Below are 24374 nucleotides of genomic sequence, written 5' to 3'. Positions count from 1 at the left end.
TCCTCCCTTCAGTCTCACTCTTTTTTGTCCAATGCTTCACCCTCACACACCTCATCTACTCTGCAAAATCAAAGCCAAATCGACTATTTGACACTCTCAACAGATTCATATTATTCCCAACTTGAACAATCTATTCTGGATTGGAGCTAATAGAGCAGCAGCTGAAACAATTCGACCGCTCTAATCGAAGCATACCCATATAGGTCGCAATCAAGGGGAGGATCTTTGACTCGTTCGCTAAGAACTTCTATGGTCCTGACGGTTCCTGCTACGTATTGGCTGGTAGAGATGCGAACTGAGGTCTGGCCAAGATGAGTGAGAACGAAGATGACATCTGTGCTTCCCTTGATGGGCTCTTTGAAAAAGAGATGGGAGAGCGGCGGATGCACATAACGATTAATCAAAGCTATGCCTTCACTTTGAAAGAAATCAATTGTTTTGATGCGATCTTAGCAACCACCCAAGTGAAGAACGCAATCCAAGAGGGCACATTTTCCTTCCATACTCTTTGATTTGGAAATCTGCATCTGCAATTGGGAGAATAAATGAACAACATGACCTGACGGAATCGTTTGCAGCTTTGGTCCAAACCCATCTATCATGCTGATCCGGGATGATGAAAATAGAGTGCAGTAAAGAAAGCAAAGTCGCAACTTGAACAACCTCATCAGAGAGAGAGAGAGCAAGACAGAGGGAGCAAATGGGTAGGACGTTGTCACCTCTACCATCATAACCATCTCCCTGTAGCCAACATCATCTCCTGCAACACCTCCGGTAACCCCATCTCCCTGCTACCTGCATCATCTCTCCACCTGGATCACAACCCGCACGGCCACCCCTCCTCCACCCTGCACGTCTCTCGCCTCCACCTCTTGCCGCCCACGCCCATTGAATGGGTTCCCCATACCATTCCGATCGACGAAATTTACGAGGGAGGAAGGCAACGATTTTACAATAGTAGCCCCTTTAAATCATTGACACACCGCTTCATAGGGGTTAAAATTGTCCGGTTACAACTTACAACTCTGTTTGTAACCTTCTTGGTTACAAACAAACGCACCCATATTATATTAGGGAGAATGTTCTCTGTGCCGCAGCGCAGGCTGCGCCCAGGCACATGGGCAGCCTGTGCAGGGGTCAGGGTGGTCATTGCACCCACCCCCATGTGCCTGGGCGTTAGGTTGCGCTGCGACACAGAGAACAGCACCCCAATAAAGCAAAAAGAAAAAGATTAAAATTTAAAATTATTACTATCATGTTTTTCTTTTTGGGTAAAATTTCTTTCAATCATGCTTATGTCGAATAGCACTTATTCAAACAGAAAGAGATTAAAAAAAAAAGAGTAAACATCTAGTAGGCCCCCTAAGGTTTGTTCAGCTATCTTGTAGTCCCCCCATTAATTAAAACTTTACTTACAGACCCCTGGGATATCTATTCCGTTAGAATGAACAGGTTAAGTGATGATGTCAGCATATTAAATGTCAAAAATACCCTTGTACATCTTTGATGTAAAAAACCAAAATGGAAATTACCTTTGTACCCTTATTTCATCTCCAACCTTGAAATAACAATTTAGGGCTCAATTTAGAGAGAAGCTACGTTGTCGTGTAGGCCGACGCTGGAATATCAAAGACCTTTGAAGGAACCTTCCATTGGGGTATCGCAATGGCAGAAATGCATAACTCAGAAACAGATAGCAATGGCCACTATTTTTCATCATCTCCATCTTCTCCTGATTCACCTGGTTCATCTCAATCCCTTCTTAAGCTCATCTGAGACCCATCAACGCAACAGATCAAATTACAAGACACAGAAGTGAAGAAAACCAAGAGGATGAGAGATTGCAGCAAACACCCAATTTACAGAGGAGTTCGAATGTGCAATTGGGGCAAATGGGTTTCTAAAATCAGGGAGCCTCGCAAGAAATCAAGAATCTGGTTGGGCACATTCCCACCCCAGAAATGGCTGCCAGAGCCCACGACGTGGGGCGTTGAGCATAAAAGGTAGTTGGTGTTTGGCTGTAAGAGAGTAAATCTGAATATGGATTCAGCAGTTACTAGTCACGAAAGCAACTGATGCACAAGGAATGACCACAGTTGGGCAAGACCATCTTGGTGCAAGCTTCCATACAAATCCCACATTCATCCTCTCGTTCTGGATCCTTGTTGGAAAGCTTCCACCTCTCTTCCGCCCTCTTCCTTCATGAAATTTCAGGACATTCACCTTTCTCATTCTTGTCCACCAGTTCAGTTAATTCACCTTCAAGTTGTTGAAGAGTAGGGTATATGATGGCTAAAAGATTTTTGGAAGAAAAAACTTCTCCCTTTTAGAGAAAGGAAAACACAGAATTGCATGAAGGATGTGAAACAGAGAAATTTCGGGTAGATTATTTTATTTTATTCAAGCTGCAGCTGCCATGGACAAATTTGATGCTCCATCTTCTTCTTCTTCGTTATCATCGCCTTTGTCATCATCTTTAGAGTTGACCTCGGATGAATTGAGCGAGATTGTGGAGTAACCCAAATTAGGAACGAGCTTCGACTCGCCCAAGGCTAGAATGAACAGAGGGAAGGGTGTAAACTGAATTGATTTGATCTTTTTGTATGACATCAAATTGAAGGAATTACCGATTCCAATATGATCAAAACGTTGGCGTCCTTGAGAATGAAGACTTGAAGCAAATCATAGGGCTTCAGATTGGAAACATGGCAGAATTTAGGGTTTACACATAGAAGCAAATTTAGATGTTAAGATTTTAGAGCTTTTGCTTCATATTACTGTGAACTTCAATTGTTTCTGCGGAAAGGCATACTTTTTTTTTCATTTCTTTGAGTTGCAGAGACGTGGATTCGAAGTTGGGTGAGTGAACCAAGAAAATGAAGGGGAAAAAAAACCAGATCTTTGATCCACGACAATGGCTACCGTAGCAGTAGAACGAAAGTGGAAAGAAGAGTATTCTTTAGGACAACCAATCCATAAGGGTATTTTGGTCATTTCAAGAGTTATGTTCAGCTGACATCATCACTTAACCTGTTCACTCATTCTGTTAGTCCCAGGGGTCTGTAAGTAAGGTTTTAATTAATGGGGGGTTACAAGATAAGTGAACAAACCTCAGGGGGTCTACTAGATGTTTACTCAAAAAATAAAAAACAGCATTGTCTAAATTTGTCTTCTCACCTCCAGCTAGAAAGTACTTCATTTGAAATGAATCTCACCACACCATAGCAGTAGTAAATTATGTGGATAAAATGTCCATAAATTTTCGTACCTACTAAGATCCCATGTGTCAAATAAAGGATTGCCCAGTAAGACCAGCCATAAGCATTTCAAGGAAACATTTCCTTAATTAATTTAATTTTTAATTTATCAAATAGAAACCCACTAAACTGCCATCTCTTCTTATCTTTTTTATTTCAGGCGTCTATTTCGTTAATACAAAGTTAAAAATAGGCATAGATTACTTGCTTAAACTTATCAATTCTTGTTGAATAAGGTTGTGTGTTAGGGGTCAATAGGTCAGGTTTGGTCAGGTTTGGTTAGGTCTAGCCGGGTCTCACGGTGCTTAAAGCCTGCACCATGATCGTCCGTTTAAGTCTTTAGGCCGGGTTGGATTAGGTCGGGTTTCGGGTTACAATCGAGCTAGTGTAATCGACCCTTAACCGGGCTGTAGGCATGTTTAACTCTAGACGGGCCTTAATCGGACCTTAACAGATTAAGAGTAATAGAATAAACAATTTATGTTTTTTTGCCTCACTTGTTAGGTTTATTAGTTTTGATCAACGGTGAAAAAAAAATCCTAATCATGTGGTTCTCAAAAAATGGGTAAATAAGTTAATCAAGGTATCAATTAAAGTCCGACGTCTTCTGGGCTTACTCATGCTACATGGGATCAAGCTACTGCATCAGTTTGATATGAGAGTGAGTGACAACATATTATAACATATATGTGTGTATTAATAACCTAATCCATCAACCAAGAGGTGAAAATTTTCAAGACCCATATTAAGTTAAAACCCGATTGATCATCCAAAGACCAAACACGCCACTAAAATTTATCAATATTTAGTTCATAAGGTTTCAAAACCAGCAAATAAGGTCGGACTAGGTCGGGCTAGGCTTGGTTGGGCTAGGTTAGGCTAGCATTCGGTCGATCCGGTTGGGCTAAAACCCCACACGGGGACTGTCTAGTTACTAAATGTGTCAGACTTAAGCCTAACACGTTTAGTAAACGGGCCAGGCCTGGAATTGACACCTCTATTGTGTATAGTAATGTTTTTGTTCCAAATTAGTATTTCAGAGTCAAAATTTTTTTTTTGTGTTTTTGTTGATTTGGAATACTTATGTACCAACAAATATTGTATGGTAAAACCAAAAACAAAAAAGTAATTCTACCACTAAAAAAGAATAGAAACATGTATGAAATACATATTAACAGAAATATTTCTTTTGTTTTGGGGTGGTGGTGGCAGTAGTGGTGATGGTGACTGTGGTGGTACAAGTATCGGTGGTGGCAATAGAAGTTGCAGGTGCAGTTGTGGTGGTAGCAGCGGAAGTGGTGATCATGGTGGGAGTGGTGGTGATGGTGACAATGGTGGTGGAGGTGGTAGAGAGAGTCGATATGGTCGCGATAAATGAGAGTTGTGAGTCGTGAATGAACGGTCTTTTTTTGTTACCCTTTTGTGTTTCTATTAACCAAAAAAAAAACCATTATCAATCTGTTTCTCAAAACTATTCCAAATTTTTTTTTACCCGATTCATTAAAAAAACTAATTGTTCCAAATGTGTTTTCTTAATCCAATTCATAAACACACACACACACACACAAAATTGTTCCAAACGTGTGTGTTTTCTTTATCCAATTCATTAAAAATAAAAATACACAAAGATAGAATCAACATCACATACATGTTCTGTCCCCAACTATATATAGTTAAGGATAATGTCAAGACATTATATAAGTATTAAAAGGAAATGTAGTAACTATCTTTCTATTTTTTTTTTTTTAAAAAAAAAAATCAGTTGTAGAATATATTCCTGAATGTTTATTATGATATAAGTATCAAATTCCTTGTCAAAAAAAAAAAAAATAATAATAATACAAGGCTCTTGTCAAGATCTTAATGAGTACTGATTTTAATCTTCCATTGTTGGTTTGAAGAAGTATAACTACGACTCTATAACTTCTTATCTAATTATAGATTTATTTGGGCACCCTAACCTTTTAAACGATAAATTAACTAGCTTACTCGCAATATAAAGAAACAAATGTCTATTACATTATAAAAACAAACTAGCCTTGCTTATGTTATAGTAAGGTCATCTCATCCTATTTAAATTTGTAATTAATTATTTTTCTATTTTAAATTTTATAATTATTGTTTTTATTTAATTTATTATAAAAAAATGGAAAATCTTGGTCTATTTTTTGAAATTCAGGAGAAAATAAAAGGACTAAGTATATGCAAAACCATAAGCAAGATCAAACATATGCAAAACAATCAGCATGTGAGTGCGTTAAGCTTTGGGCATTTTAATCCAAATACCAATGTTAAAAAAGACCAAATTTTTTTTAGGACAAAATGCAAATGAATGCACAAGAATAAGGCTCTTTTCCACCCCATTGTTCCTGAAATATGAGTCTATAGATCAAGCAAAATCTACCATAGAATCTTAGGTTATATCAAATCAAGCTTAAGTTAACATAAGAATAGCACAACTGCTTGATTCTATAAATTATAAGACGACAAGGAAGGTGTTGTCTATGCTCGTAATTACTTTAAAATTATCTATAAAGAAAATTATGATTGGTGTGACCTACTTTAACAATGTCAATTCCCATTTTTATGGCACAAAATATTAGAAAAGAGTAGTTCATTAAATTTTTTAAAAGAAATATCTTGTTGTAATCAAAGTTGGTGAAAAGAAGTTATAACTTTATTTCCCCCCATTAGTATAATACATTTCATATGTGAACTCAAAAAATGTACATGACAATGATAGCTCTTGAGAATGATATAACGGTCAGTCACTTTTAAATTAATTTAAAAACTATTTTTTTATTTTATTTTAGATATAAAATAATTTTTTAGAATAAGACAAGAAACAATAAAAAGAGAAATATAATTTCTCATTCATTACATTGGTTACAAAAGATACACTTTTTGATACATTTTTTTTAAAGGTTTTTCTTATTGATATCTCCACAAGTGTCAAATTATTTGTAACATATTTTGCTTGTCCTCACCTTTTTGAATGTTTCTAATGCTTCCTATGGTCAATAGCGACATTTCACATTCACATCCTACAAGCATGCAAAACACATGCTCACACCCAGGTAATGGTTAGTGGAGGCATAATAATAACCGAGGTAACTGTCAATGGGTGTATAAGAGTAAAATTGGTTCGGATCCCATATCTCTGTCCTTTAACACCCAACCCCTTCTTGGAAATCGCTACTCTATTCTCCCGGGCCCAGTAGAAGAGAGAATCTTGATTTCACAAGTTTTACAAGGTTCATTTTTCTAATTTACATATAAGATTGCATGTTGAGGTAGGAACTCTGGCTGCGTTTGTTGCCGATCCCAAGCCCGGATTAACGAGGTTTGGTGCATCAGGTCAGTAATCAATACTAGAAAAACTCCAGCCTTGGTGCGTAAGGTCGACAGATCTTTATCACCTCCAGTTTGCTGACCGGCCCAGTTCCCCAGTTCCTCTAACAAAGGGGGATTGAAATGACCTCTCTACCCATGCCCAAACACCCTGCCCGAGTGGGGTCCACCATCCCCCTATTAGAGGAACTGGGGAACTGGGCCGGTCAGCAAACTGGAGGTGATAATTTTCCTAAGGTCGACATCAAACACTAAAAAAAACCTAGCCAAACCCATTTTACACGGATTCTATATATTATCAATGTTATGCTGGGGCATTCCTTGCCAGAGTAAGCGACACACTACATTATGAACCAAATGTAGTGAAAAATGAGCAATAGTTAGTGTAGGCATACAGAGAGGTATGCACATTTCGGGGGTATCGCCCCTCTCTCGGTTCCTTGTGGGAAGAGAGGAGTAAAGGGTTCTCTTTAAAAGTTGTCACCTAGATAAGGGTCTAGAACTCATATCTGTCTTCCTCTCATAAGGAAGAGAATGCATCCAATGGATAAGGTTTTGGTCTACCTAGCTCTAGGTCCAGTTTAAGATTACAGACTGGAAGGTGTAAGACACCAAGTTCGCTTGGCCGGAGGCCGGTGTCCTTCTATTTAGAATATTCCTAAGCTTACTAGTCATGTATACTAGCACACATAATAAAATCATGGAAAATAAACTAATCCTGATCTATGTTGTAAAGTTGAAAAGCTGATAAAAAAATGTGAATACAATATATACATGGTATGAGAAGAATATGGGGAAAATAAAATGTATAGATAGGAGAGACCGAACTTGGACATAATGTTGCAAAGTTACCTACATACCCTTACTAAGGATCAGGTCAAATGCAATTCATGCATCATGACAACTATAATATTACATGTAATATATATGTTTTATTTTTGGTAAATTACACGTCACCCCCTGATGTTTTAAAATACTCATCTGTGCCCCTCTACAGCATCGATGTTAGTTTGCTGTTAGTTATTGGTGTGAAACGACTATTTTACCCTTGTACTAAAACATTAGAATTAAATCATCACTTAACAACATAAAACACTGGTCATGGGTAGTTTAGGGATTTAAATTTATTTAACTGGATGACATCATCACTTAACAACATAAAACTAACGGTAAGGACTAATTTGTCATATTGGGGTCTAATACAGGGGGTGATTTGAGTATTTTCAAAAACAAGGGGGTGATTTGAGTTTCGTTTGAAAACCAGGAGATGACGTGTAATTTACCCTTTTGTTTTTGTCCCTTTTGTAACCTAACTTCAACCAAAATGCAGATAATCAACGTATGCAACAGATTGGTTAAATACCCTAATTTGAGTGCCTAGCCAATATGAGGTAACCTCCAAGCCCATATTTGAACTAAATTTTGAAATGTCCCTTCACCTTCGGTCTAACTCGGCTAGGTTTTCAAAACTGCTTATTATTGACTAACACGAATTATTGTTAAAGAAACTATTGCTGTGAGGAGTTATTAACTATTGAAAGCAAGCAAAAGTTGGTGGCTTGCCAGTTGAGTTCAAGTTTTATGATGTGACAATTCTGAGAGAGAGAAATTGAGAGGATATAGTCTAAATTCTAGATTAATCATGTGTCTAATTTCATACTCAATTGAGAATTCTTGTTCAAATTTACTTTTGACAGATTATTCAATCAAATACCTTTTCGTGTATTGGCATGCATCCTCATGTATATACGTGTACACCTATGGTTTTCCGACCACTATTGTGCATTCCCATGGTTCTAAAATTTTCAAATCTGTATTTTACCACTTGGCAAACTCTGATTGGGTTAAATTTGACATTTGAGCTAACGATCTACGGATCTTCACGCCAACAAAAATTGGGCTCCATCTAACATTGCCATATGACAAATATTTGGGCCATGCAAGAAGCGATTCCTAGGTGGGCCACCCAAGAACCAAGAACTGTTCTTAAAATATTTTTAGTTAAGCTAACTCGCTTAAGTTGCAAGAGAACAGATCATTTGTTCCCTTCCTCAGTTATGGTTGACAAGGCCCTTGCAATCAAGTTTGGATTGAAGAGGGCTATACTTGGGAGGTATAGACATGGTTGGTGTTCATTCGGACTCCCAAGCTCTTATTCATTACATTATTGACGATTTCTCTCATCCGCCGATAGATTTTTTAGTTGTGATTGGCGATATCAAGTCTGTAAATGAGTCCTTAACCTTCTGTGATTTTTACTTTGTTTATCCAGAGGGAAACTCTCTTGCTCATGATATAAGTAGGTGGTCTTTATCTTACCTAAGGTCAGGTCATTGGGTCTCCTCCTTTCCAGAGGACCTCATAACTATTGTAAATAATTAGAAAAAAGAACTCTGTCCGGGAGTGTGGCCTATGCCAGCAGTCCCATGAGTCTATCTCTCTTCTCTTCATAAGAAAAGACATCTTTGCCCCCTTATTTTGAGGAAGAGAGAGATAGACACATGGGAGTGCTGGTTAAGTCCATTAACTAGTAATACCATAGAGAAAGTCCATAAATGCTGTTGATATTTTCACATTTTATTATCAAGGAATCTATTCTTCAACTTAATATAACATGTTAAGATATATTTTTGTATATGACCAAATGCGTTTAAAACCTAATTATGTGATGGACACTATTACAAAAAATGAATTATAATTTTCCTTCTCAAAACTGTAAAACTTTGCTAGATGAAAACAAAAATAGGGATAATTGTGTGATTTTATAGTTAGATAGATCAAATTACAAAATAAAACCACAGTTAAAAGATTTCTTGAGAAAAGAATCATTATATTGCTATTAAATAAAAGTTAAGGAGTAATTTTGTCATTTCATAGAAGACAACCAAAGCCAAGAAGATCAAATTTTCTTTTAATAGTAGAATAATTCACCAGACAACTGAGAGATTGAGATCATTTCCATTCTCAGCAGCTTTTGAAATGAGGCTTCTTCTATTCTGGACTTGTATCCTTTTGAAATTTGAATATGAAACACTAATATAATTTTGGCTGCTCAATCAGGTTTGGTAATTTTGATCTGGTTAGTTTTGATTATAGCAAAACTGTGCTCCATATTATAAATGTGAGAGAGAGAGAGAGAGAGAGAGCAAATCTTGCTACAACATTTCACCATTAAGGGAAACAACATCAGGTGAAAGATCATAATAAAAAACCCATAAGAATAAAGAATGAAGAGAACACTAGCACAAGACGGTTATGTTGGTTACTCAAAAGGATCCGAGATGACTGGGAAACTGAAGGACAAGCAGCTGTAACCTTTTGCAATGAACAAGTATAGTTGCAACGACTAGGATGAGCAACTCTGTACACACCACTGCTTGCTAGAAGAAAGACATCCTTCCTGTTATCCTCCCCAAATGAGAATATGTATCCCAAAGCAGGAAGAGGACTTCCAGCAGCAGATTTACATTTAATTGGAGAGTCATGAGCACAACTGAACGGGATTTGGTTACTAGTGAAGTTCCCACTATTCTGAGGGCTTTCTGTACCTGCCCATATGGCTCCCGCATATAAATCTGCATACACGTACCTAAAACGCCATCGATGAATTTAAGTTTCTATTAGTACATAACTAAATATAGAGCCCTATTCAGCATCAAATTGGATAGGAAAAACCACGCACCTTCCATACATGCATGGGTCAGTCACGCCCCGATAGAAGTAGCCACCAGTGATCGACGCAGATCCATCATTCCCATTTACAGCAGAGTGGTAATATCCCATAACAGGGAAGATGGGGTTTATTGAGTTGGCAGATGTATTTCCTCCGGGAGACTGTGAAGGATAGTAAAGATTGGGGCCCTCATAAACACGCCATCCATAGTTCCCTCCTTTTGAGATAATATCCACCTCTTCGTATACATCCTACAAGATTCCAAATGATTGTAAGCATCAAATATCTTCAATAATGAGGAAATTAAGGAATGAAAGAAGTCATTTGGAGAAGTTCTCCAGATCAGTTGGATTCACTATTGAAGCTGAAAGAAGACAACAACATTGAGTACAATGACAACAAAAAAGTACTGAATGAAATTGCACTTTTAACAAAATGAATTTAAACTTTTGCTGATGCAGACCTGAATGAATTGCACATTTAAGAAAATGAAAGTGTCTTTCTACATACTTTTAACTACTTAGATTGATTCTTTACAGGGGAAAAGAAAAGAAAATTCCAAGTATCACTCTTCAATTCACAGCTACTAGAGAACCTTGGACTCCTCTAAAAGTTTTCTGATATTTTAATGCAGAGTCACTGGAAATATACAGTGAGAAGCTCAAGTAATGTCAAGGTAAAACTACAAGAAAAATAATCTCCAAACCTGGCCAACATCAGCACAGAGAAAGTAGGAAGGTCTGTCTGAATCAAAACTACAGCGCCAAGGATTTCTTAGTCCCAAAGCCCAAATTTCAGGCTGCGATTCATTGTCTCTTGAGAATGGATTATCTTTTGGGATTGAATAGCTCCCCCATAATCCAAGTTCAACCATTTCTGTTGCACCTGGAAGTACATAGGAAAGATTGAGAAAATCATACTCTATCAGTGGTAAAATGTGTAAAAGGTGAGAAGGATCATTCTTCACAGAGTAAACTACAAGGAGAGTCTATTAATGGCAAACTGTTAACATAGTGGACAAACAGGAAGGAGTCCCCCATTATGTGCATCCAAACTACAGGATATTTTTTATGTTGACAAGAGTAACTGATGATAATGAATTTATTACCCTTATGTACCTGTTGATCAGACAAAAAAAAATAAAAATCAAACAAGTAAAAATAAAGAAATGGAGAGAAGGGCAGCAGCTAGTGTGCAATTGGTGGGAGAGGGAACCCCTATTGATATCTTAAGTGGGAAATCCAAATCTTCCACCCAAATTCGGTTTGTTTCTTAAGCCCAAAATTCAAACAGCATCTGCAACTTACAACAGCAATGCAATTTGGATACAATTTACATAAGTCTACTGTTGCCTAGTGTAATTCTTCCCTTCCCCTGAGAGAACCCTTGCCCTCAAGGGTTTTATACTGAAAGTCATCTCACACAGCAGCTTGGATCAAATAATGTAAAATAGCGGTACCATTCTCCTCACGATCATGCATGTCTTTTGATGGATCAAACCCAAGTTCATTGCCGATTGAGCTTTAATATACACAAATAAACTTTTAATCCAAGTTTATGCATAACCACTTTTCAGGTAACAGTTGCTCATCATTGGTCCAGCACCTCGATGCGAGCTATTTGAAATTTCATACAATTTGGATGCTATACCTGGGTTCCTTCAGCTAGTTAACTGATCTTATGCTTAAAAATCAAGAAGCAACAATCTTAGAATGGATATTAGCAATAAAGAAACAAGAGTACTATGGTAAGTACTAATAATTTGACCACCAGTAGTTTCAGATTGAATGCTTCTTGTTTTACATATTGCATCAAGTTTGTTTTTTTTTTCTTTTTTTTCACTGATGCATTTGGTTTTAGTAAGTACTAAACATGAGAGTAATAGAGAGTGATGTGGAAGAATCATAAAGAAATTCTATGGTTTAATAAATCCTTGGATCAGTTTTGGTATTTAGGAGCATTGTATAGCACAAATTAGAAATTTCTGTGACTTTCCTCTGGGTTTATTTTTGGAAGGTCAAAAAGGCATGGTTTTTAGCACGATCATGGTGTTGTTTAAAAGGTTGTTATCTTTCCTCTGAGACCTGTGTGCGAAGTCAGTGGATTTGAGTGAACTGACCTTACTACAAACCGACATACTTGAGGAAGCTTCAAACCAAACCAAAGAAAGGGGAGCTCAGCTCCTGTTATCGATTCCAATATCTTGCAATTCCGAACTATACTTGGAAAGTTATGACCAACTTTCTATAGGACTGTCCATCTATGATGGTATTACTCTTTTAGAAAGTCTAGGTGTAGACACTGATTTTTGTCACCCCCTAATTGGCGATGATGACAACGGGACATGGACGATGGACGACGCACCCCCCCCTCTTTTCAGACCCAAAGATACCTGGCCCATAGGACCAAGAACCATGCTGAGCACAAAATGGCCCATTTTAGGCCCAAAAACAAGGAAAAATGGCACTGCGCGCCCACGGCACCGTGTGTACCTTCCCACGGCACTGTGGGGAGGTGTACCGGATTTCCACGGCGCCATGAGGGGGTGTGACATCAGCTTGCTGACATCACCCACGGCGCCGTGGAGGACTTTTCGGCCAGGAGAGAGAAAAGGTCCCTCCCTATAAATAGGAGGGTCCCCTCCCACATTTCCCAAGGAATTTTGGGTAGAGAGACCCTCCCCAAGTGATTCCTAGCATCTTTTCCCCCTTTTCACCCTCATTTCTCCTCCTTCTCTCATGAGTGTGTGAGTATGTGAGTTTCCCCTGGGGTGGACAGATCCTTCGATTGTCCCTCTGAGTATAGAGTGCTTTGGCTCTTTAGCTTTGGTATCCCGTCTGTGCACGGATAACCATCGAAACTCCCTCATTACAGACGTTATTCTGTCTATTTACTCTTTTTCAAATCACTTGAAAGAGCCGTTACTCCGCCGAGAAAGAAGCAGCGTCAGTCCATTCGTCCATCTCCCCTGAGCCAGGGGCATACAACCATACAGGTATAATTATTACATTTTTGTCGATCCAATGTAGTCCTTTCATATTTTACTGCTTTAGTCTGCACTTTTCACATATATAATGTAGTTTATTGTACTTTAGTTTAATTCATAGCACCTGAATGTAGTTCATAATATCCCCCATCCCCGTAATAAGAGAGAAACAACATTCGTCCTTACGTAGCATCTAACACAGAGAGACCGGCTTCGGCCGGGCGAGGTGGGTGCCTAACACCTTCCCACACTCGTAACCTGACCCCTTACCCGAACCTTTGGTTGGACCATATGGAGTCACGTAGCCCGATTCCGCTCACCACGGGTAGGGCTACACTTAATGGGTCCTAGGCCCTAACCCTAGGTGGCGACTTCTCATTAGGTTAACATATTTTAATGCATGATCCCAATCCCCTATTTATCATATATTGACAATGTTATCCACATCCATACACACACACATGTATCTCCCAAAACCCTATGTCACCAAGACACCAGAAAGAAGAGCTGAGGAAACCTTCGTCCCGGAGGACCGCGGTACTTACACTAGGTTAGGAGACTTATTTTGGGTTTATTTTTTAAATTAATACTTTATTGTCTAGGAAAAGGGTTAAGCACTCATAGGAATTGCCAAAACTTCAAGCATTGTAAATAGCATATTTTGAATGGAAAGCAATAGTTTTTGGTTATGATTAAGAGAATGGCTCTCTTCCAACTGGTTTGATGATAAAACTCTAGCTTTGTTCATCGTGAGCAAGCCCATTATCTCTTTCTGTTTCTTTTTATTCTGTTTATAGATATATTTGTCATTTACCACAGGTTTTGCAAACCTACTTACATCAGGCTATCAGAGCGATCAAAAGAACAAAATTTGGGCAATATTTTTAGAAGCAGATATAACAGCAACTAGTTAGTAGAAGGGGATGACAGAATGAAAATGGGAAAGAGTAGGCCTGGGAAAAAGTATCCCAAATAAGAGATCTGTGAACACATGTACGAGCAGATAAAATTGTACCCATGGATATTCGAAACAAGAACATTCCGACCTTTTCAGCCTTGAAGGAGTACCAAAAAGGCAATATAGATAGACCATAGAAACAATAGCTTAGTGCTTAACCCCCACCTCTCTCCCTCTCTCTCTCTGTATCTAAATTTCTATAAGAATATTACTGATAAAACAAATGGGCACAAATGAAAGGAAAAATAAGAATTTTCATTAGTGAAGCTCTGTAAACCATTTAGAAACACCAAAAGGACATGAAAACAGGTAATATTTAACAAATTTGCATAAAATGGATGAAAATGGACTTCCCAAGAACTGTCCATAGAAGATAGAATGTGATAAAATGAGATGAGTAAAGATAGTTTTAAGTTTGACAAACTGCACAAACTGGAGAAATTATACAAGTAAGGGTCAACTGTAAAGATTGGTGTTAATTTTGTCATTTCAGATGTATTTTTGTACTTGTATACCGCACAGTTTACTTATAAATATACTCTCTTTTGGATGAATTGTTGAAGGAAGATCGCCCTCAAAAAACTAGTATTCTGTGTTCTGATTTCTAGGTTTTAGTCTTGTATGAAATTTACATCAACATCTCTTCATTCTACTACCAAGTGCCAATCCCTCTCCCCCCATCCCTCCCCCCCCCCCCGGAAAAAAAAAATCATCTTGTTTTGCAATGACAGATCTCTTTATCCATGATGTACACATACTTTTCCCTTAGGTTCTTCTTCTTCTTCTTCCGTACAATAGCACCTACAGGTTTGGCAATGTTTCTAGTTCATGTTTTGCTCATGTTTTTTCCCCGTAACACTCTGTTGTCTTTGAAAATGGTCCAGGCTTCAGATCATGCAGGCTCAGGGGTCATCCGTCCAAATGATCTGATTTCCTCACCAGACGGTCCAACCTGAATATTCTCCAAAACTGTAGATCAAGCTCAATTTCATACAATAATTATCCTTAGTGTTGCATCAAAGTTGAAAATGTCACTATATATAACCCAAGTCCTTTTATTTTGTTTTCTCTGAATTATTTCATATTCCACAGTCCATCATCAGTTGGAAAGTCACTATATACAACCCAAGTCCTTTATTTTGTCTTCTCTGAATTATTTCATATTCCACTGTGCAACATCAGTTATGAATGCAGAGACCATCAATCATATTTTGGGAAGATTCAGTCAATTTCCCAGGCAAAATTTTTTTTTTTAAGTTAGTCATGTTCTGTGAAGCATAGTGCCAGAAATCTAGTCATGTTCTATAAAGCATAGCACCAGAAAGCTAATCAAGTTCTATGAAGCATAGTTCCAGAAAATGAGGAAATAACCGATGCACTGGATAAGCATAGCCTCTGTGAGAACAACTGCCTAGTGCAGAAGTGTGGAGCATAAAAGCCCACCCTACTAGGAGGTCTTGGGTTCAAAATCTATTATGCTTAGGGGAAAGTTAAGTTTAAATATCACATAATTTTCATTTATAATTTAAAATCAGATGAAAATAAATAGAAAGAAAATAAAATTTAAAAGAAAAAAGACTTCCATGTCCTGATACTCACTTGGTAAGTTATCTATGTCAAACCTCATGATCTTTCCAAGCAAGGATTTCTTGTTTTGTGAAAAATTGTATGGATCACCTGCTGCCCCTGTTCCCCCTCCATCCCCCATCATAAAGTATAAATATCCATCCGCAGGTCCAAAGAGAATCTGGCCCCCATGATGAGATGTAAATGGAAGGCCCATGGTAAATATCCTTCTAACCTCTGATGGATTGGCCTTTGCTGCCTGAAGAACAGATTGAAATAGAATCCCATTAGAGCTCCTCAGTGAGATTTGTCACAGATATTTCATAAGAAGTGGATGGATGTGTACCAAGGAAGGCTGCGAAGTGGTACCATTAACAGTGAATTCTGAGATAACACTACTATATTGGCATGGCTGGACCCCATTATCAGTACCAAGCTTAGAAGGATCGCAGTTCAGATCTGAATTGCATGCACATCTACCAGCACATCTGGGCCATTTTACCTTGTCACAATTGAATGAAACAAAGAAGCGACCATTCCCTGTAAAGTTTGGATGAAATGCTATACCCAACAGTCCAAACTCTGTGTCAAAATATACCTCATCTGTTAAGTCCAGGAAGAGATTTAATTCATCAACCCCTAATGTTTCCCCAGATCCTTCCTCGGGAACAGTTGCCAACCATATCCTACCCCGTTGGTCAGCCAAGAAAACACGGTTGGATCCATCCGGATGAGCAGCCATATCAAGGTAAGATCCATTCCCAATTTGCTCGAGACACAGACCACTTGGGGGGCTCGGCGTTCCTGTGCTAGTTAATGAAACTGGTTCACCATCGAAACATATTGATTCATTAGTGGAATCCCCACCAAACGTGTAGCAGAATTCACTTTTTGACTGCCAGTTATCAATCAATTTGGAAGTGGAATTCACTGGAACTGCACTGCGATTATGTGACAAGGATAAAAATGGGGAATTGATTATAGAGACATTTCTGCACGCATCCCAGACCTCTGAACAAAAATCCTCTGTTGTACTGTTAGAATGGGATGTGTTTGATGAAGCAGTGGATTTGCAAAGAACAGGAACACTCTGATATCCTGACTCAATTTTAAATAGATCCGCTGAGAATTTGTCACAAGTCTGCAAACCATTGAACCTGAATTATCATAGGGCAGGATCTTGCTCAACAGAGAGAGAGAGAGAGTTGACAAAAAAATTAATGTCTATGGCATAAAAACTATTCAAGAACACAAACACACCCAACCTTTGGAAAGGGTTTTGAAATGAAAAAAGAGGCCAACTTGTAACCATTTATTCACCATGGATACAATGTCGAAGGCAAACCTCATGTTCCCTGGATTGGACAAGGGAATATAGGGAGACCTAATGCCTCTCCTGTCCATGACCATCAAAATGTTACTAAGGTTTGTGGAGATATATTAACATGCAATAGACAAATTCTCTGGAATCGTTTTAGAACTCTGTGAGAAAATATCATTTTAGACCGGTAGAGATATTGATCAAGTAGGAACTTGATCACAATTTAATTCTCTGGGTTTTTCATTTTTTCAAATACCTTATACAATTTTCTCTTTAAATTACCCTAGAGGATTTGAATCATATAGATGTCATGTTTTAGCTTCTATATTGAGGTATCCAAACATAGAATAATTATAAAATTTGCTGAAACGGTTCTTCTTTATTTCTTAGGTGCTAGCTCCAATTCCAACAACTACAAAGATTACAAATGACAAAATATGAAAATGAAGTTAATTCTGAATCTTGAAGATCCCACGTACAGTTCATGGATTAATTAACTGCATCACATAAAGCAATGTAAAATCATGCTTTAATAATAAGCATGATATATATAACTTACCGCACAGAGGATTGATTTCACGAGAGAAGCACAGGCGGGATCAGAAATGTTCATAGATTGGAAACGCTTCTGCAATCTTCGATCACTGGCAGAATTACAGCAGACACTTCCAATGTAAGGACAAAAGGACAAAGATGTATTTAGAGTTACAGGTGCACCTGCTCCAAGCAAACAAATCCTAGGTGAGATAACCAAAGAAAAGAACATAGCCGAAGGAAAAATAAATTTAAATAATAAAATGAAGCAGATAGAAAGAGAGGGAGACCCACTCTCATCCCTGCATAAGGGAAATGAAGCATAGAGATCTGGAAGCAGCAGCAATAACCCAAAGAGCAAAGGAATGGTAAGCACACCACCCATTTGTTCAAACCTCTCTGTGGTATATTTTCTATGTTCTTCAAGTGGGGTTAAAGAAGCTTCGGCACTCCAGCATCATTTTCGTGTTCTCTCATCACTGTGAAGTGTGAATCCACTCGATGAATGAAGGAGAAGGAAGACTAATGGCAGACCAAGGAATGAATTAATTGGCGTTATGTGTTTCAGAAAACTTCCTTCAATAAACAACTACCAACCCTCTTACCTGGTTGTGAATCATAAAACCCAGTATCATTCTATTAATTTGAAGAAGCACAACCGTTTCATCAAGCATTGGAAATAATCTTTTTTTTTAAATTTTGCATAGTTTCCAGAGTTGACTTGTTCGAAAGCTATTTGAAAACAAACTCATCACCAGTAATATATAATTAACAGTACAGACCAAATTGGGGAAAGGAATGAATAAATTGTATGAGAATCCCGCAACTTTAAGCTCGTCTCATGAAGAAAATGTGATCCATACATCTGAGCTTCAATGTTGAATCCCAGGAGTCTTGTTGTTCCTTCTTGGGTTCTGTTTTTAAAAGTAAACAAGGTTTTAAAACTCGGAATCGGCAATTGGTCCGATACAAGATGAATTACAAAAGAAATTACTAGGAATCAACCAATTCAGGTCCGATTCGATTCCGATTCAAGAAGCAACGAATAGGATTGGTCGAAATCAGGATCAGTGTCGGTCGATTCCAATCCAAATCGGTCGATTCACTGATCTGAATCCCAATTATTTAAAACTTTAATTAGAAGGGAAAAGCAAAAAAGGAGAGAAGATCACCACCCTTTCTCTGTGCCTTCCAAGAGTCGTCAACACACTTATACATGAGTTTTCAAAAATTGAAATCAGACCGGTCGAATTAGCTGATACGTATTAAACTCGACACTGACCTATTCGATCGATTCACACAGGTCCTGTTGATTTCTAGTAATTTTTGGTTGATTCTGATGGATTCCGATCGATTTAAGTTGGGAACATCACTGGCCGATTCAATTATCGATTTCATATTTAAAACCGTACCCTAGATGGTGAAAGAGAAAGATAGACATTCTATTAGGTACTTAACTGATACACCAAAAGCTCCAAAGTAGATAGAACGTGTTAAATCAAGCCCTTTAGGGCGTGTTTGGTTCGGTGAACCAAGTGGTGGTTGCATTGATATTGGTGAGGAACCAATTGGCATTGCACCAATGGATCCATTGTCCTAACAGATTAAACTGTTTGGTTACTCTGAGTCTGTCAATTGGATTCTATTTGAATTTATATGAAAAACTGTTTGGTTACCCTGAGTCCTTCTAAATTATACCAAAAAATACTTGTAAAATCATTTTCTCTCTTACCAACCTTAGCATAAAACTAAAATATCTCATTAATATAACTAAAGTAATTATAAAAATATGTCAAATTTCAAAGATGCCATTAAAAATTGGGTTCTTATTTGGATTAGTGTCATAACTGACTATGCTATAAACATTTGAATAAAAAGGGCTTTGGTGGATTCGAACCACCATCCCCTTGGAACATGCTCATGTTAGCATGTTTCAAGTGCTCTACCAATTTGAGCTAAAGATCCATCAAGTAGTATTCAATCAGTGGAGACAAAAGGGTATTTCAGCAACTAAGATGAACTAGGGAAATACATTGTCCAATGAGTTTTTTCTCAAGTTGAGTAAACTAAACTGGGCCTACAAAGATACTAGCACTCAATTAACTTTCTCAAAAGGATTTGGTGTATGGATCCATTGTTATAGCTGTCATAAGGTATTACTAGCAAAAAACACTTTAAGTTCTAAGCACACAATCGATGAATTGAGATAACAATATGATGAGAAAATGATTCAAGTAAATAATGAGCAGCACACCCATTTACTTGTTAGAAAATATAAAGAAAAGTATTGACTTGTCCTGCAAATATTAGGTTAAACAATAGTATAATCCATTCACATACTTCCCCCCTGCATACGCCCATTCACATTCACATTGACTAACATAATCAATTAACATTAACATTCACATTGAGACAAAGAACCACATCTCAAGCATGGATCGAACAACCTCAAGATCTCATCAACCAACCCTTCCTACATGTACCATTCAAGCAGTGGAGACAAAGAGCCACACACCTCTCTCTCTTCTCTCTCTCTCTTGCTCAATAAGCTCAATCAAATCTATCATATAATTATTTCTTCTTTAGTCTAGTTTCTTTCCCTTTCATAAAGAATTACTATGCCAAAAGCCCAAATGCTTAAACTTTTAGCTAGACATTCGTGGGGGTTAAAGGAGGCATTCAGAATCAGACTCATGAATTCAATTCCAAATTTCCAACACTCATTTATTAGATGTAGATGTTCTCGTTGTCCAAATCTAATCTAATTGATGGAAGGGTAGCAAAGAGATGTGCAGACTGAAACTTACTTCCCAAAATTAGTAGGGATCTTGAAGAAGTCCATCAGAATAATCCCACTTTTAATAAGCCAGAACTAGTAACCTAACTACCATTATTGGGGGACACAGGAGATTGAGAGGAGAAATCTATCTCATCGGCCACACAATAATGGAGGCAATGTGGCCCACCTTATCTATAATATTGCAGTGCTTGAATAGTGAAACCCAAAGCTGAGAGCCCTCTTCAAATCTGAAAATCCCATCTCATCAGCCACACAAGTATTACAAACGACATTTTTGTTAGTTTTGAATTGGGTTATAAGCTGATGACATGCATGGATCTGTCCATGCCATTGACTCACTACTTAAATAAGTCATTCCTACCCATCAATGATGAAGATAAACTGGTTGTTATTTGACCAAGTAGGTGATGATGATGAGTAGTTAGGAAAGATTGCATATAAATTTCAATTACAATTTTTAATTAACACAAGCAAACCTATGGAAATTGAGGATCAAAATGAAGCTACATTCCATGAATTCTAACAAATTTAAAGTAGGGTATAGAAAATGGAAAAGACAGAGCTGCAGTTAATCGACTTTTATTTACACACACAGGCCGTAAAATGTACAAACATTCCCATCCATCTCCCAAAATCTTCAAATTGGAAAATTTTTTGAAAGAATATGAAGCTATTACGCAGCTGCTTTGCAATTGTAGCAACAATAATCCCCACTCAATCACAGAGGATGAACCAAATCGAAACAAAGTCCTTTTTTAATCTAAAGTCTACACTTATACTTTCCCTTACAAATGACAAATAGAACAACATTTTCAAAGTCTAAAATATGCCAACCTAAAAATGGGGTTCCTCAGACTTCCACTGAGAAGAGACATCAGACCTCCATTGTGTCTAGGTTTTCCTGTTCCCATCGTAACTCGAACGAGAGGGTGCAAATAGGCATCCGACATTTTAGGATTTAGAATAGATTTCAGATCCTAAACCCGAAATCAATTTTGTAAAAATCGGGAGAGGGAGGGAGAAGGCGAGAGGGGGACCTAGGTTTGCAAAATCGTAGGTAAATGGTTTCAGTTGTAAGGGTTGCGAACAGAGAGAGAGAGAGAGAGAGAGAGAGAGAGAGAGAGAGAGAGAGAGAGAGATGAAAGAGACGGGAGAGATGAGAGAAATCACCTTGAATCTCCTGTGGAGTTGCAGGTCTCCTCTTCCCCACTTGATCACAAGAAAAAGCCTTTTTTCTCAACTTCAAACCCTTGAGAAATCACAGGTTGATTGCAAGAAAAAGCCTTCTTCTCCCTTTGCCTTCTTCTCCAGGTGCAAGTTCCACGGCCTTCTTCTCCCTTCGCCTTCTTCTTCCTTCGGCAAGACGACCTTCTTCTCCCTTCGGCAACGACGAGCTTCTTCTCCCTTCGGCAATGACGAACAGAGAGTCGATGCTTTCGTTCTTCAGCCTTCTTCTCCCTTCGGCAACGACGAATAGCGCCTATCACGGCTTTCGTTCTTCAGCTCGATGGGTAGGAATCAAGATTGGTGCACAAAATAAGAGGGGTATTTATACTAGGGCTTATTTTTCTTGAATCAAATATGTAGGTGGACCCAAATATAATTCACATTTACATGAAAAAATGTGAATTAGGTAGATTCATGAACCCGGATCAGTTCACCATCATTTTGAACCAAACGGTTTTTTTAATTCGGAATCATGAATCTATTGGTGCAGCATCAATTGGTTCACCGAACCAAACACGCCCTTAACCTATCACATACTAGGCTGGCCCAATCTAACACCCATACACTTTAGGCACATAACAGACCACCACGCTTCCACAACTATCGTCCTCGGTGGTTCTCACTTTAGTGGTAGATAGCCATTTCCAATCGACTGCATTCTGCTCCAGGGTTTTTGCCTGGCGGTAGGCAGTCGTTCTCCTAGGTAGCCGTTTCGTGACTCGAAATTGTGATATGGTAACTGGCTTTGATACCAAATATTAGATACTTGATTGATATACCAAAGACTCCAAAGTTGATGAAAGACATTAAATCAAACCCTTTAACCTACCCAATAATAAGTTGGCTCAATCTAGCACCTATACACTAGATCGAACCACATCAGGCACATAACACATTCCCTCTAACATGGTTTAAAAGTGTCAGAAATCGGATCGGTTTCAATCCAAATCACCCTAAATAGGTATAGATCAAATGGAATTGCTTTGTTTTATAATAAAAATCAATTTTTATTACTTTTTTTTACCCTTGATCGTACCAGTGGATTGATATTGGGTTGGTCAATATTCGGGATTAGACTCAGACCTACCGAACCATGCCCTCGTGCTTCTCTCTCTCTCTTCCTTTTGGTTCGCCCAACCGGAATCGGCCGTAAGTGATTAGGCTGATTAACATCTATTCTGCTTCATTCCGCTGATTTTGACTGATTTCGATAGATTTGAATCGATTCAAATCAAAATCGGCTTTGACCAATTTGATCCCTAATTCTCTTATTTTTTTTATTAAAACCTTGGTTTTAAAGAAAGATCGCTGCGTTCTCTGCTTTACCAATCCAATACTGGAACGAGAAGGCTCAAGCCAAGGGATATTTGTTTTCGAATATCAGAATATTCTAACAATTTATAATTATTTAAAGACTTACTTGTGGTTTTTTATTTAAAATTATTTCAATAATTTATAATTAAAAATATCTTGTTGTGAATTAGGTTGGTGGAAAGGGCAAAAAAAATCGTAACCTTATTTTATAATTATTCAAAGATTTGTGACTTTTATTTATAAGATCTGCATTCATATAAGGTGGTGTATGAAACATACGTTACTACTCCCTAAGGCCACGAAAATTGGGATGGAGATGGAAGAAGTGTCCTATTCTATTTGTCATAATTACAACTTAACTAAACTTTTGCATTTTTGGACCGATAAGACATTAAACACCAAGTCGAATTTTGTGTATAACCTTGATGTAAATTTGCCCTATAAGTAATATATAGTTTTTATTTTCTCATAAAAAAAAACGTATGTTTATTATTCTCCCTATTTTTCGTTCAACTTCAGTCTTATTTTTTTTCTTTTTTGATTATAAATGTGTGCTACCAAATCTATAGTCTCCATACATTCACTCAAAATCACAATGGTAAAAAAGAAGAATGCAACAAACAATAAGAAAAAAGAATCAACAGACACCAACATGTGTTTTATACGTGTATAATACATCACCCCTTTCATTTTTGCATATTTCTCCGACTCTGATGTTTTATACGCAATACAGTGGTTTTTTCAATTAAATATTTGGATCCGCGTATAATACGTGGATTTACTAACTATATTCTCCTCCTCCCCCTACCCACTTTTTTTTTCTAGAGTGATGATATGGTAGATATATATATATTTTTGTTTAAATTGGTATAAAAGGTTGATTTTTTTATTTTGTTCTTTTTCCAAGGCCAAAGGTTAGATTGAATGTGATCAAATTTAAATTTAGATAATAGAGCAACCCTTGAGTCTTCTACATGTTTAATTTCATAGCTTATCTCGATCATATGGCCCAAAATTTATTTGATTTTTTTTTTTTTTATTTCTCCTGGTTTTAATCATCAAATGAGTAAAGCGCTAATGAGACAATTTTAACAAAGATGTCAAGGACCATTTAGATTGTTCATCAATCAAATTTGAAAAGAAAACTCAATCATATGATTAACCTTGTATTGAATCTCTCTCTCTCAATGTGTGTATATGCATCACGATAATGTGTTTTTTGGGATGAAAACCATTAATTGAGGGTGATTTAAAAATCAGTAAACAAAAATTAAGAACAAACTAAGCGAAGTTGACTCAGATTCTCATATGCCTGCAAACCATCCACATGGAATCCACTCCTCCTCTGGATTACATGTGAATGACTGCAGACATATGAGAATGGTTC

General features: G+C 37.6%; 1 protein-coding gene across 1 annotated transcript; it reads right to left on the bottom strand.

The window, feature by feature from the left end:
* Window positions 1-9751: 9751 nt before the first annotated feature.
* LOC122670697 (HIPL1 protein-like) lies at window positions 9752-18076 on the bottom strand. The gene is made up of 7 exons (XM_043867658.1): window positions 17941-18076; window positions 17672-17829; window positions 16138-16932; window positions 15825-16050; window positions 10988-11166; window positions 10291-10532; window positions 9752-10197 (listed from the first exon to the last, which is right to left on the bottom strand). The coding sequence occupies exons 1-7, from the start codon at window positions 18029-18031 to the stop codon at window positions 9807-9809; spliced, it is 2082 nt and encodes a 693-aa protein (XP_043723593.1). The 5' UTR covers window positions 18032-18076; the 3' UTR covers window positions 9752-9806.
* Between the last annotated feature and the right edge of the window lie 6298 nt (window positions 18077-24374).

This window comes from Telopea speciosissima, chromosome 8, assembly GCF_018873765.1.
Source record: "Telopea speciosissima isolate NSW1024214 ecotype Mountain lineage chromosome 8, Tspe_v1, whole genome shotgun sequence".
Classification (NCBI taxonomy): domain Eukaryota; kingdom Viridiplantae; phylum Streptophyta; class Magnoliopsida; order Proteales; family Proteaceae; genus Telopea; species Telopea speciosissima.
Note: the sequence above shows the minus strand (reverse complement) of the source record. Positions and strands in the feature narration are given on the sequence as shown.